Genomic DNA, 14,485 nt, shown 5'->3' with positions numbered 1-14,485 from the left:
TGCAGGTGTTTTGCAAACAGCATTTGCAACTGCTGAGCTCACCATAAAGCAGATCAGATCTGTAAATCAGAGATCTACAAAACGTGAAGGATTAAAGATGTACGGTTAATGTTTATAGAGTGAATACTTTAAAGACCACTTGTATGTCTTTGAACATTTTTATTTAAGAACAGCATAAATCGTATGTCCATTTTGCGCATTTTCAGTAAAGTCGCCTAAAAAATTCGAAATAATTGGATGGGAACCTGATTTTTGACATGTGATTCTAACTTGGTAACAAAAATGGCGGCTTCATCACAAAATGGCCGACTTCCTTTGTCTTTTCAGGTATGGTTTCTTGAGACTTTTTTTTTTTGTGGGTCTTCTCATGATAGAAACATAAGTTAAACTGGCTTGGGGGGGGGGGGGCTGAATTTTTTAAGCTATGGCGGTGCTATGGGAAATTGGTAAGTTTCTGGATTCTGACCGAGTATGGTAAAGCTCTCATAATAGTAATGAATTTGAGCTTAGAAAAGAACGTGCAAAGGCCACACAGAAAGGCCTGAGCCTGAACACATCTGTCTTGTTCTTCTCACGATGCCGTGCAGTCAGAGGGTCCTTGGCCGAGCCCCCTCACGAACGAATGAATGAATGAATGAATGGGGCGTTGGAATGCCGCTCATGGGGTTTTTCTTCCCCGAACACGTTCTCTCGCTTCACACAACCGTGACATACACGTCGCCAGCTTACGTCACCAACTGCCAGATGATTTTAAGTTTGTTACTTGTTGTTTGTGCAGAACATGCCGCAGACGCGCTGGCGTTTTTTACAGCTGTGAAGACTGCGAGCGGCCGCCGACTATCGTGTAAACGTACCCCCCCCCCCCCCAACCCCCCCGATGGATTTAGGGGCTCTGGTTAGCGTGCACGCAACTGAACGGGCCCTTGCGGATGATGATGGAAACCGCAAGCAGGAAAGGCAAAGATTCGTAGAAAGGAGGGGGGTGGTGTAATTAGCAAGGGGGTACCTGGTGTATAGAGAGTCCAGGCATGTGGGGGTCAATGCGGTCGGGGCAAAGGGGGCCCCTCGTACCTTCTCGCACTCCAAAGTCAAACACCTGATCTTGTGCCTGTCAAGCATGTAGGGCTTCACTTTGAATCAGCCCTGCTCTGAGACTGGGGTCCCGAACCCCCCCGAATACATTAGCGCATAGAGGGCCTTGTGTTGTGTTTGCAGCTTGCCGGTCCATCTCTACCACTTGGCAAACTGCGCTCGTTGCATGCAACAAATGTTGACTTATTGTTCTGTTTTGTGTTTGGTTGCCATAGCGAGACCTCCGATTTTTTTTTACAAGTGCACTACTAGTAATGCTTACGCTAGGAATAGTTTTATCAAGTTCAATTTGAAGGGGCGCACGGTCTTCCATTTTTACGGTTGTTTGTTTATTAACTCTTTGACTGCCAAAAACGTTAAATAACGTTTAGTAAAATCCTATGGAGGAGTGCCAAAGACGTTAAAAGACGTTTGTTTCAAAACAGAGGTGAAACTAACCATTTTCTATTGTTGATTACTGAAAGACGGAATAAGGTAGAAACAAACTTTTTTTTCTGATGAAAGATGAGAGTCCAATCTTTCATTTGGTAGTATGTGTGTTTCCATAGTCCAAACACATAATTTTCCGTGGACCTTGAAAAATCAGTCAAAATGCTTAAATCGGCTGGCACCCACGGCATCCCTTTTCTGAAAACGTCTGGCAGCCAAAGAGTTAAGGTAATGGATAAAAAAAAAAAAGTATTTCCACATTGCTCATTGATGCACAATTTTGAAGGGCAGTTGGTGGTTATTTTGTGTGTCCTCACCTTTGGAATAATGGCGCCAATAGTTGTCATCTTCTCACTGAGCCTTTTACACATGACCAGTTGAGATCAAACGTATTGTTCATTGATTGGTGCGTAGCTTGTCTGGCGCGTGGGCACCAGCCAGTCTGTGGGAGTCAGAAGTACAGTACAGTATTCAAAATGCTGTCTATGAGCACAATCAAGTAAACAACCATAAAAGAGAAGATTTCATTTCTGTGAGCAAGCTCACAAATTCAGCGGGGGATCAAATATTTACCCCGCCGTATGTGAAAAGAGATCGAAGACAAAAGCTGTTTCCAAATTTCTACCTTTACGAAGCGAATACCTCGGTTTTAATTGAACTGTCAGAGACACATTGTATGTACTGCATGTTTTGTGCTAAGTATTGGACACAGCTTTCAGAATGATGCAGAGAAGAAATGAGCTTTGGTGGATGAGACTTAAAAAAAAAAAATCTTTAGTATAGTACATACTGCATAGAGTCTTCTGAATGTGATTACCACAAAGGAAGCCACATCCTTGCTCTGCACGGGTAAGTGTTCCCATTTGTGTCACCTCTGTGCTCACTCAGCACTGAGAAGTACAGCTGGACTTTTTAAAAGGAGGATTCTTAAGCACATCATTGATTAAATGACAAGTAAAAATGACCCGGGCCTCATTGTTTGACCACTTGGGAAGATGGAGTGAGTGTTTTGCGGCCAATGTTCCCCCGGCGTGGGTACTAGGGGTGATGGTCCGAGCCTTCAGTGGTATGTCTTGACCTCTCTAGGAACCATCTTTATGACCTGCACCTCACGGCTGGTGAGTGGGGTGGTTGCGAGTTCACCCTGAATGGATGGTCCACCCTGCGGACTTGGAACGAAAATAATGGCTCCCACTTGCATGTCTACAAAAAGACCCACTTGTGCCCGGCTAAAACCTTACTTATTTTTTCCTTTTTATTCCATGGCAACAACTACCTGTGTGCCGCCATAGGAAGCTGTTACAGTAGACCGCATATTTTATTCTGAGAGCTCTGAAATGAACATGTCAGAATTTATACAGAGGAAATGCATAAACATGGTATCATCATAGGTGGCAACTGTCTTAACGCATGTATCACATTCCGGTAACTAGCAGATTCTTGCAACGGTCATTCTGGTAACTGTCTAGTACATTGTGGTAACAGCTGAGCACATTACGGTAACTGTAACCCATTACAGTAAATTACAGAATCTCTTAACCATCTAACATGTTCCAGTAACGGTGTAGCATTAGCTGGTAATTGCTTAGCACATTCCTGTGAATGTAATACATTCTAGTAACCATCTAACATGTTACGAAAGCTATCTAGCATGTTCCAGTAACTGTCTTAGCACACTCTGGAAATTCTGGTAACACTATAACATGTTCTGGTAATGATCTATCATATTCCGGTAAATGTCCAACACACTCCGCTAACTGTTTAGCACGTTCCAATAACCGTACTGTATATTGCGTTTGCTTCTTCTAGTGCATTCTGCTAACTTCCTAGCATGATACCGTAACCGCCGAGCGCGTTTGGTAGCTGTCTAGCACATTCCATTGACAGCCTAGCATGCTCTGCTAACTGTCTAGCTAGCACATTCTGTAAAACGTCTCAAAACACTCACATTCTAGTGAATGTCGAGCAAATTTTGGTAGCTGCCTAGCATATTCCAGTAACTTCAAACATGTTTTTGGTGAATACTCTTAACTAACTGGGAACAGTGTGGCACATTCCAGTAACTGTCTAACGCAACACTTGTGCGGTTTAAAAAGTAGTGATGTGCATCATAATCGATTAATTGAGCATTATGTCAGTTGTCACATTTTTCCAGGAAATGAGTTCAGAATTGAATGTGAATGCTTCAAGTATTTGATTAGTCTATAATAGTTTTTTTTTTTTTACTGGCTTCAGCCACCGATCAAAGTCTTGACACCAGACGCACTCTGCACAAGTATGCAGTAGGTCAAGCCAATCGCCGATGGGCACAAAACGCCCTCATCAGAGAGCTTCACGGGGCCCCAAATAGGCGTCTATTCATCTGCCTGCACAACTCAAGGCTCAGGCAAGGAGCCACATTATCTTAGCTGCCCTTTCCAGTGCCCTCCCCACTCACTGGCAAGAGCCGCCGCCGTCTGCACTCTTCCCCAGCGTGCACAAATCTAACTGGAATTACCACTCGATTTGACGAGGCCAAATTGATTGATTGAAGACGATTGCTGTTCCAGTAGAGCCGACGTTTTACGATTCTCTTTCATGGCCACCATAGACCGACGGAGGCCAAAAAAGAAAAGCTGAAACTTCCCGTCAGTTTAGCTCTAATCTGACGTATTGCAGCGGCCAGCGGCTCTGACATCCTTTTGCAAAGCCAGACAATAAATGAACTGTGATATGTCACTTGATTTATTTGGCAGTATAGGTTACATCAAGGATGACGTGGAACTGAACTAACCGAGCTTATGAGGGCAGGGAGCATGCTTACAACAGTCATTGTTTATCTCTTTTGAAACATGCGGTCGGGTTACTTAAAATCCAACTTTTAAGTGTTGCACTCGTGGGTTGGCTTGTCTGGCAACCGTATTTCTTCACAACACAACAGATCAAATGAGAGCGTTTGTTAAACCGGAGGCCTCTGCCATGGCTAAAGCCAAATATTGCTGTCTATGCATCACACTCTTCACAAAGCGGTTAGGAGGTTGACTACGAAGAAAAGTTAATTTATTTGCTGCAGTTGTGATGGAAAGTTGCAGTTGAGAATGTTCCACTCCTAGTCATGTAGCAGTTCACAATGTGACTGCCAAGCAAGAAACACTTTTGTTGACATTTTGACAAGGATGATTTAAAATGACACATTTTCTGGTCACCTGCAGATTTGAACTGTCTAGCATGTTTTGGTAATTGGCTACCGCGTTTGGTAACACAGCAAATTTCAGTAATTTTCGAGCACATTCTAGTACGTGGCTAGCAATTTCTAGGACTGTCTTTGAGCACATTCCTGTAACTGTCTAACACACTGTGGCTGCTGTCTAGCACATTCCGGCAAGCGTGTAGCACGTTCTGGTAACAAACACATTCTGGTTGCCGTCTAGCACATTCCAATGATTTTTAGATTATTTTTCTCCTAGTTTTAATATCAGTAGTTTTAAAACGCCGCATGGGAATTGGACTACACTACGACGTAATTTATCGATTAATACACTAATTGCTATCTTTTATTGTTTTGCCATGGCAAGGAGAGTTCTAAAACCAATTTTAGCACTTTAGACCAACTGTGTGACTCACTTACAGGGATGTGATTTTTCCGCTAATTCGCGGAATTACGCTTTTTTTACCCCCCCCCCCAAAAAAAAAAAAATTCTGATTTTTTTTTTTTTTTTTAGTAGTTCATTGTGTATGCACATGACTCCGACAGATAACATCTTCTGCTATAACAAAGACATTTGTGGTATGCTCTAATATGAGTTACTTTTCATTTGGTCATGATACAATTATTTGTTCATGAAATTTGAACTCTTCAACATTATTTATGTGTTAACTTAGTAATCACATTAGTTAGATATGATTATATTCTCTGATAGTTTTTAAAAGCAAAGACAGTCCAATGTTTTTGAATGTGACTGATTTTGAGTTGACTAAAACTGCCATTTTATATGGGATAGTTCAATATACATTGAAAATTTATGCTGTTGTTTTGTCTATTTCTTTGTCATGTGAGTTCATTGAAAGTACTTAAAAACACGGAAAACCCTGGACCTAGCTGGGTGCCAGCGGCCCCCAGACCCCCGGCTAAATTTTCAGATAATTTCACTTTGGTCAAATCACATCCCTGCACTTAGTAGTAATGTTGCTTTAGACTGTGTGGGGAAACCTATAGGAGCGAAAGAGTGAGCATTCGGTGTAATCAGTGGCGAAGGCGAGGTGGCGTGTCATTGAGAAGCTGATGTGATCCGTCGACACCGGAGTATGGGCTCACGGCACTTCTTTCACCATTGGGCTCTGGTTTCTCCATCATTGCGAGCCACTTCATTAAGTAAGCATGGCTTGGGGCTTCTGATTCGTACCCTGCCCTCTCCCATGACCCCCCTGCTTGCCAGTCACTACACACACAAACACACACGCAGTTAGCTCAAAGACGTGCGCGGCGTGTCCAGCCGCACAATAGGGAAAACTCCTGCATGTAAACGCCATGCTCCTCAACTCCCGCACTTATTGGCCTTGCCCGTTACTCAACGTCAGTCCTAATCAGCCAAAGTAATCATACACCGATCAACTAGAACGGTTCTGTTCTTTACTCCCAACAAGTAGGCTAGCACAGGCTTTCTTTTTCCTGCAAGGGGCCCAGTTGTGCTTTTTAATTGCAGTTAAAGTTTTCTTTTGTATTCATTTGTCAAATAACCACAATTAAAAATGTCATTTTCACATGAATTATCTTTCAGTTTACTTCATAAGCACATGTATTCAAATCTTAGCATTCAGCTAATAGCATCCGGCTTTTTAGCATTCCCATGCAATTTCTGTAGAAATTGCACTGTCTACTTATTTCACATGTTCCAGTTAATGTCGGCCACACTCCGGTTACTGTCTAGGACATTCCGGTATCTTAGCATTTGCGTCCTTTCACAATAGGAATAACGCCGCGCTCCCCAACATTCACACAAAAACCCTCTCGTCGGTCTCGGCCATTACTCAATGTCAGTCCTAATCAGCCTAAGTAATCGCACACCGATCAAGAACATTCCCGTTCTTTACTCCAAACAAGAAGGCTAACACGGGCTCTCTATTCCTGCGAGAGGCCCAGTTGTGCTCCACTGACTTCCCGGGATAAATGGAGCTAATGGGAGTCATATGCCGGCAGTTGGTTTAAGGCCTCGCCAAAGTAAAACATCTTGAGTGTAGTCATGGGGTTGCTAGAGATGACATGGAAAGTAACACAAGCTGGTATGAAATCTGGCGTGCGGAATACCCAATAGCACACAAGCAGCAACCTCCACTTAACATGTGCGCACATGTTACACAAAAGCCTGCGAAAGCCATTAGCCTTGCGTGTGCGTCGTTTCCCGAAAGCAGTTGATTGGGGTGCTGCGAAGAAGTGTGCTCTCTAATTGGATGTTGAGCGGTCAGCTAATGAAGGAGGGAAGCCCCGGTCTGAGGTCACCGTAGCTATTCCTGCCATCCAACGAATGGATAAAGGAAGCATACCCGAAAGAGCTTCGAATCCCTCACATTTAACCCTTATGATGTCCTTTAACTCATTCACTGCCACAAATTAATAATATTTTTCTTTAAAAACAGCTTATTAAAAATTAGGGGCGACAGGCGATTAACATTTTTAATCGTAATTAATCGCATTACTTCACTAGTTAACTCACAATTAATCACATATTTTATATCTGTTCTAAGTGTACAATAAAAAATTCTAGGTTTTCATACTCTTGTTAACAAAAGTGGATTTTTTTTTTTATACTAATAGAAATAGTTTAAATGATTTTTTTACGTTTATAGCCGTCAATAGCAGCAATGAATAAAAAAATAATAATAATAAAAATAAATAAATAATAATAATAATATATATATAAAAAAAAATATATATATATATATATATTCTAAATTTACAATAAAAAAAATCTAGGTTTTCATACTCTTGTTAACAAAAGTGGAAAAAAATCTTAAACTAATAGAAATAGTTCAAATTAATTTTTAACGTCTGTAGCCGTCAACGGCAGTGAATGAGTTAAATATACACACTCAAAAAATTCAACCTGCATTCATTCGTCCTAAAAAATTTTTTTTTAAACGTGATTGGCTTCTCAAGGGTTAACCTCTTTCACAGCCACTAGCATCTGCATGCAGCCGCAATGTGTACATGAAGCCATGAAGCAACCACACTTCCATATAAGCTCCTTCCACCACATCTTTAGCCACGCCGCCTTTACCCAGGATTAGCCAAATGATTCCGCCATGTTTGCTCGTCCACGTTTTTGGCTGAGAAAGCCCTTTAAGTGTACGTCAGCTTTTAGCTTGGAAAAAAAAAAAAAAAAAAAAAAGTACTCATCGGGCTTCTAAAAACAGGGTTTGAATGAACGGAAAAATCTGGATGCGTGTTGTGGAAAAGGATGAAGCACTTGCGGCTGTAGGCATCGTCAAAACATCACATGGTGTTGGAAGAATCATGTTCATAGCTGCACTAGTAGGCCTCTGGGGGGACCAGAAGAACTCATGCCAGCCCCCCTCGTTAAACACAATGTTGTTGTCTTTTCCTTGACTTTGTCACCTGTCCATATGGCAAAATACTGTACGCGTTGTGTTTTTACTGCTAGAGCAGACATCCAATCGAGCTTCCCGTTCCCTTAGAAAGAAAAGCTAAGTGCCTTCATAAAATTGCATAAAACTGTTTTGTACAAAAACATCGCCTGTCAAATAGCCGACAGCATGGAGCGCTTAATTTAGCTGCTTTAGTCACATGCTAACTTTTATTGCCTCTGCCAAGGAGTTAATGTGTTTGTACACATTAGACAAATGAAACCAATCCAAAGGAAAATAGACATTAAAATTGTGTGTGTTTTGCGTGTTAAGTCTTTATTGAATTGTTGATGTCTTACAATTAACTCACGTTACAGGTTTGTAATGACAACTACTGCCGCCTACAGGACTGGAGCATAAATTCTCTTCCACCTTTCCTCAGTTTTCGATTAGTGAATGTTATTGCTATGTTTGGGTCGGGGGGCACACTCAGTGACTACCATTCTTACTATTTTTCAATCATTCGAACTTTATTTGTACATAATCTTTTATATTTGTACTGTTTTTCATACAAATATTTACTGTAATTCTGACTTTACAACTGCAATAATGTAGAAAAGAACGGCGTCATAAACCGAGGCCCACCAGATACCATTTGTGGCCATTAACATCCATGCTAACATTAGCTTACCTTGTTACTGTGATTGAACACTGCAGTGATGGACTTCAGTCTCACCACTCATCTATCCCAATTCTTGACATTGCCTTTTATATTAATACGTTAAAAAACAGTGATATTTTTATGTATTAAAAACCTATAAAAAAAAATGTATTTATTAAAAATGTCATAATGGTGATGTTTTTTTTTCAAAGTAGATGCCGATGCTAGCTGCTGAGATAATGCAAAGTAATTTAGTATCATTGCCACTACTGTGTCATTACAGAATGGTGTCAAGATTTGTATCATGTTTCGGAAAATGGTGTTGCTTGTACCTGCTTTGTGTTTATCTATCTCTATCTAACTATCTCACATGCCAGCATTGCAGTGGAGTTGTTCTGCTTTCGGTCCACAATACCCGCATAACGATGGCATAACACACTGTCCTAGCGACTGTACAGACATCAAACACTCGTAAAAGGACTGTCAGCATTTTCATATTTGTCTTTCTCTCTTCTTACAGAGATTGCCTCAAGTGCCGGGGGCGTCCTACCTGCAGTCTTTGGCTTAGATGGGAGGTGCCAGCTGACTGACTGACTGCCCGTCCTACACCCTCACCCAATATGGCTGCCCGTGGCCTCCTCCTCCTTCTCTTCCACCCGATGAGACTTGTGAAAAGTGCTACATTAACATGGTGATCATCTTCTCCAAAAGCCTGGAAAAGAAAAAGGGTATCAATAATGTAAGGCCCAAGAGCAGCGAACGACCGCCGGTAAGAGACGAGAATAGGACCTTGCTAATTTTTTTTTTTTTTTTTTTAAGCAACATGACCCCCATTCATATTCTTTATTGCTTGTCATTATTACAGATTTTGGTAAACTGGACCCTAGGATTTTTCGTGTACAAAAATGGTGTTTTGTGCTCACCATGGTGTTGGACCTTCTATCGTTTTGTTGTGCCTGCATGTCAGTTTAAGTTGGCGGCACATCAGATTATCTTTAACAGCTTCTTATACCTCGTCAGATGAATATCACCACTTAATGTCATCCCACAGCTGCTGCATGTCGCGACAAGCCAGAGCCATGCTGCATTTTAACCGCGAATGCTTTAAATGAAGTCGACCTCACAAGTCGTTGGAAATAATCATATGCATTGGTACTTTTTGCCTTCATTCAAAGTAGAAATGACGAGATTTTCCAGCAGTCGCTTTGTGACATTTGCAGGCCAGACTTTGAGCTACAAATGTCAGACTGAATGAAGTGACATGTTGACCCCGCAAGGCTGCCAAATGAATAATATACTCTTAAAAACAGTTGGGTCAAAAATAACCCAACTATGGGTCAGAAATGGACCGATCCCTTACTTGGGTCAATTTGACCCTACTTTGAGTCAAGGAATGTGTCTTTTAGTGTAAAACAACTCGTAAATATTGGTCAGATCCTTTACTTGGGTCAATTTTGTATAAAACAACCCAGAAAGTTGGGTCAGGTTGACCCATAAAGTGGAACGGTCCATTTTTGATCCATAATTGGGTTACTTTTGACCTAACTGTTTTTAGAGTGCCTGAGCTCTCTCTCTCTCAAAAAAAAAAAAAGATTTAATTGAGTATGGAAAAATGTCAACGTGTTGCAATGCCCTTACCAGTGGGAAAGGAGAGCCACAGTGAGGTATCACTAGTTACGCAATATCAAATGTTACAAACAGTGCCGTAAACATGTGCTGGATTTGGAAGCACTAGTCTCCATTTTCCACCGGAGAAAAAAACATTGTGTCTTTTGTTTTTGTTTACTGTTGTTTTGTTGTGGTGGTGGGTAGTGATCACCTCAGCGTGAGTCACTGTAATTTTCCATCACATTTCCCCTTTTGTCCCTCGTGTGCAAAAGAAGGCGCCACCCTGTTGCAATCGAGTAAACAGAGAGAGGGAGAGCAATCACAAGACAGGCGTGTGCAGGCAAACCTTCCTCTACGCACGCCACGATTCCAACGAAACCTGCAGTACTTGACTTAGAGCAGCAAAATGTTTACAGGCGTCTTAATTGATGGATCATTTGCAGGGTATCAATGGAGTAGTGAGTAAACATACCGTGCATACTAATAGCGCCGGTTGAGCAAACTGTCAGCCATTATTCTATACAAAATGCAAACTGTACGATGACCTTTTGTGTATACCCACACACCTTTGTGGATCGTAGTAATAAAGAACATAGCTTTTGTAGGTTAAATCAATATGTTATTGATACATTGTAGGATTGAAGTCAAACATCCATCCATCCATTTTCTATAGCACTGGATGCTGGCCAATTGCGGGTCACATTTAGACAAACAACGGACAGTATACGTTCTTCAGTAAACTTATGTTTTTGTTGTGTGGCAGGAAGTCGGAGTAACAGGACAAAACTTTTTTTTTTCTTTAAATATTGTCAGTGTCATTGTCATTTTTGGTGGTTTGGATATAAATGTGGGGAATTTTTTTTTTTGTGGCTGCACAGAGGACGAATGGTTGCTACAGCTTCTACACCAGGGGTAGGCAACCCTGGTCCTCGAGAGCCGCTGTCCCGCCTGTTTTCCATGTCTCCCTCTTACAACACAGCTGACTCATTATCAGCTCATCGGCAAGCTCTGTAGAAGCCTGATAACGATCCTGTTCCTGTGTGGGTGGAGGGAGACCATGGAAGACAGGCAGGACAGTGGCTCTCGAGGACCAGGGTTCCCTACCTATGTTTTTTTTGGTTTGACTCAATTCACACAAACTTCACTTTTGACTAGGACTCTTCAAGATAACATGGACAGTAGCACCGTATACAAGTAGGGTTTAAATAAAACAATGCAAATTGGGTTATGCATTTGCATACTTTCATTTCTCTAAATGTTCGTGGCTTCTTTTCAGCGTGAGCGCCACACCATGAGCAGAGGGACGACCCTCTTCTCTTGTGGGACTGCTGGTGAGTTCTCAATTTTGTACTCATTTTCATGTTTTCGTGTCTCCGAAGTCGCACAATACTTAAATTTTATACTTGTATGAAAGATAAGAATGTTAAAATATGACTTATGATGTGTCAGTGGATCTTAAAAAATCCTACATTTCATTTTCCAAAATGAAGACCTTGATTATCCTTAAAAATAAATTAATAAGCCTGTTCAAAAGTCTTAAAAAATGCCACCGGTACAAACAGTATATGAAAAACAGCATCACAAAATCCCTTTCAATTATGTTCATTTTTATGCTAAAATTAGAACTTTCTTTAAAAACTCTTAATATATTTAAAATTTCTTACAAATGTAAAATACTGTGATTATAATACTGTGCCTACATTTAAGTCCCATTGGTCGTTAGTGATGCGGCCTTAAAAAATAAGCTCATAAAATGTCTGCCATTTGGTTTTCTTAAACCATTTTCCCATTATTTCCTTTTCAACGTTCAACGTTTCGAGCGTTCCGGAACAGATGGCGTTCCACCTTAGAGGTTGCACTGTTTTCGGCTTTCACTTCCTCTCCTCTCGTCAACATCTCGTGACCAGCGTACACCTGCTCCACGTTACATTGCACACTACGCTCTCACGGGAGATTAACAACAATACACTTCCTTCAATAAAAATACTCCCAATGTTCTCTTCTTCTTTTTCTTTGCGGATGATGACATTTCGAGGAGCCTGCCGATGGCTTTTATGCATTGCGAATTTGCATGCTTTGTCCATTCAGGCATCACAAGACACTTTTGAAGTCGTCTCTTTTGTTGAGTTGTTTTCATGACATTCCTGTCAGGTCACTGCTGCATTTAAATGGTCTGCCCAAAGAAAAGCATTTACATGCCAATGTTGGAGAACATGATCCAAAATAGACAGGATTAGGGCGAGAAAAGCCCTCTTGTTTGGCTAAGTAGCTCAAAATCAGCTTGACACTATAGAACAGTGCTTCTCTTTTTCTTTCTTTTTTTAACAACATCATGACTGATATTAACTAATTTGCTCCCAAAAACAGCATATTAAAAAGCAGCTCCCAAAATCTTTTGCGAAACCATTCCTGTAATGTTTCTGACACGTCATGCGTCATCACCATCGAGTGACCTTGCATGCGTACTAGTGTGTTTAGTCATTCTGGATACTTTGGACAAGTTTTTCATCCATGTTTGCCATTTTTGCAGAATCAGACAGATGGCTGAACCCAGGACGAAGCTTCCAGTCAGGTGCCAGTCTGGAGAGCCTGTGGGATGCGCCCCCCGAGCCGGGCGGCCCCCCCTGGACCAAGGAACCGGGCGCCGCCACGGCTATCACCAGCCTGATCAGAGATCTCAGCCTGGGTGACGCCGCCTTGACCAAAGGCCACCTGTCGGCCCCCGCCACTTCGCACTACACCACTATCGCCACAGGCCAAGCACCCACGGCGCCCCCCAGCAAGCGGCAGTGTCGCTCTTTGTCCTTGTCCGACGAATTTGGCGGCTTTCGCTCATCGTGGCGGCCTCAGGGCTCCCGAGTGTGGACGGCGGTGGAGAAGCGAAGGTGCTACAGCGGGGGGAGCGTCCGCGCCAGCGGGGGGTTCTCCGGCGGTCACTGCCCCGCTATGCAGCGTAGCTCCAGCTTCAGTTTTCCTTCTCACGCCAGCATCCCCATTGACGGACCTTTGGACCTGCCCTTCTTCAACCAGCGACTGCCTGCCCACCCTCACTTCACTGCCTCTCCTGTCTCCCCCACCACCCCTTCCTCACATGCCCCTCAGTCCTACCATGGCCACTTCCTACGACCTCTCTCCCTCTCCCACGAGCAGATCAGCCTGCCCGAACTCCAGAGAGAAGAGGCGTCGGAGGCCAGCTCGCCTGATTCCACCCCGGAACTGGAGCGGCGGTCCGGCCAGAGGGTGGATGGGAAGGGGTGCCTGTCTCGGAGCAGGTCGCAGCCCTGCGTGCTGAACGACAAAAAGATCGGGATGAAGCGGCGGAGACCCGAGGACGCCCAGGAGACGAGGCCCTCTCTGGACCTGGCAAAGATGACTCAGGTGAGCTGGAATTGGCCGACATGCACAGACAAAACGCACACAGGCAAACGTTTGCCGAGGTCTCATGGTGAAACTATTTCAGCAGCAGGCTGGATTAGATTTACACTACATTGTTTAGGTGACGGGGTCAGGGTTCAAATCTGCATGTTCTCCCTGTGCTTGCTTTCCCACATCCCAAAGCATATGTTAGGTTCACTGAAGACAGTAAATCAGGGATGGCTGAACTTTTTTTCTCTGGGGGTGTCACTTACAGAAAAATGCACTTGTGCTTGAGTTTATGATACATGCTAAAACCAACTCAATATGAGCGAGCCTATGTTAAGCAGTTAAACATGTTCTCATTATATATATATATATATATATATATATATATATATATATATATATATATATAAATTTTGGGCGGACCAAAACTGCCACAAATAAAAAATCTATCAATAAATATATAGACTAAAAGTTAAATTAAAAACAGATATAAATAAATAAATATATATACAGTATATACACATATATAAATGGAAATAAAAACAACCATAAATATATATCCATAAAAAAATAAAAGTAAAAGTAAATAAATAATGTGATTCAAAAATAACATTAAATATAAAAATAAATGTCAAAATAAATATTTAAATAGAATTAAATATCAGTAAACAAATAAAAACGCTCTGCTCTCACATTTATTTATTTCATGCCGCAGACGCTCTGCCAGGTCAAAATGTTATTCAAATGAGAGGGCGGTCCTAAGCGTGTCGG

At 42.1% G+C, this 14,485-nt stretch overlaps 2 protein-coding genes across 6 annotated transcripts in view; one reads left to right on the top strand and one right to left on the bottom strand.

Annotated features, from left to right (window-relative positions):
- The window catches only part of LOC144061335 (uncharacterized), a 73,882-nt gene that overhangs the window by 2,351 nt on the left and 57,046 nt on the right, over positions 1-14,485 (bottom strand). For all 5 annotated transcript variants that reach the window (XR_013296165.1, XR_013296166.1, XM_077581687.1 and 2 more), the window contains 2 exons: positions 9,294-9,455; positions 1,839-1,963 (listed from right to left, as the gene is read on the bottom strand). Coding sequence is in view for 3 of the 5 variants with exons in the window: in XM_077581687.1 (XP_077437813.1) it covers positions 9,422-9,455 (34 nt within the window). In the remaining 2 variants the exon portion in view is untranslated. The remainder of the gene's footprint in view (positions 1-1,838; positions 1,964-9,293; positions 9,456-14,485) is intronic.
- Positions 1-14,485, top strand: part of LOC144061333 (protein FAM53B-like) — a 30,425-nt gene that overhangs the window by 6,427 nt on the left and 9,513 nt on the right. Inside the window, exons 2-4 of the mRNA XM_077581685.1 lie at positions 9,264-9,512; positions 11,628-11,682; positions 12,882-13,729. Of these exons, the coding sequence (XP_077437811.1) occupies positions 9,432-9,512; positions 11,628-11,682; positions 12,882-13,729 (984 nt within the window). The 5' untranslated portion in view covers positions 9,264-9,431. The remainder of the gene's footprint in view (positions 1-9,263; positions 9,513-11,627; positions 11,683-12,881; positions 13,730-14,485) is intronic.

This window comes from Vanacampus margaritifer, chromosome 12, assembly GCF_051991255.1.
Source record: "Vanacampus margaritifer isolate UIUO_Vmar chromosome 12, RoL_Vmar_1.0, whole genome shotgun sequence".
In the NCBI taxonomy this organism is placed as follows: Eukaryota; Metazoa; Chordata; class Actinopteri; order Syngnathiformes; family Syngnathidae; genus Vanacampus; species Vanacampus margaritifer.
Note: the sequence above shows the minus strand (reverse complement) of the source record. Positions and strands in the feature narration are given on the sequence as shown.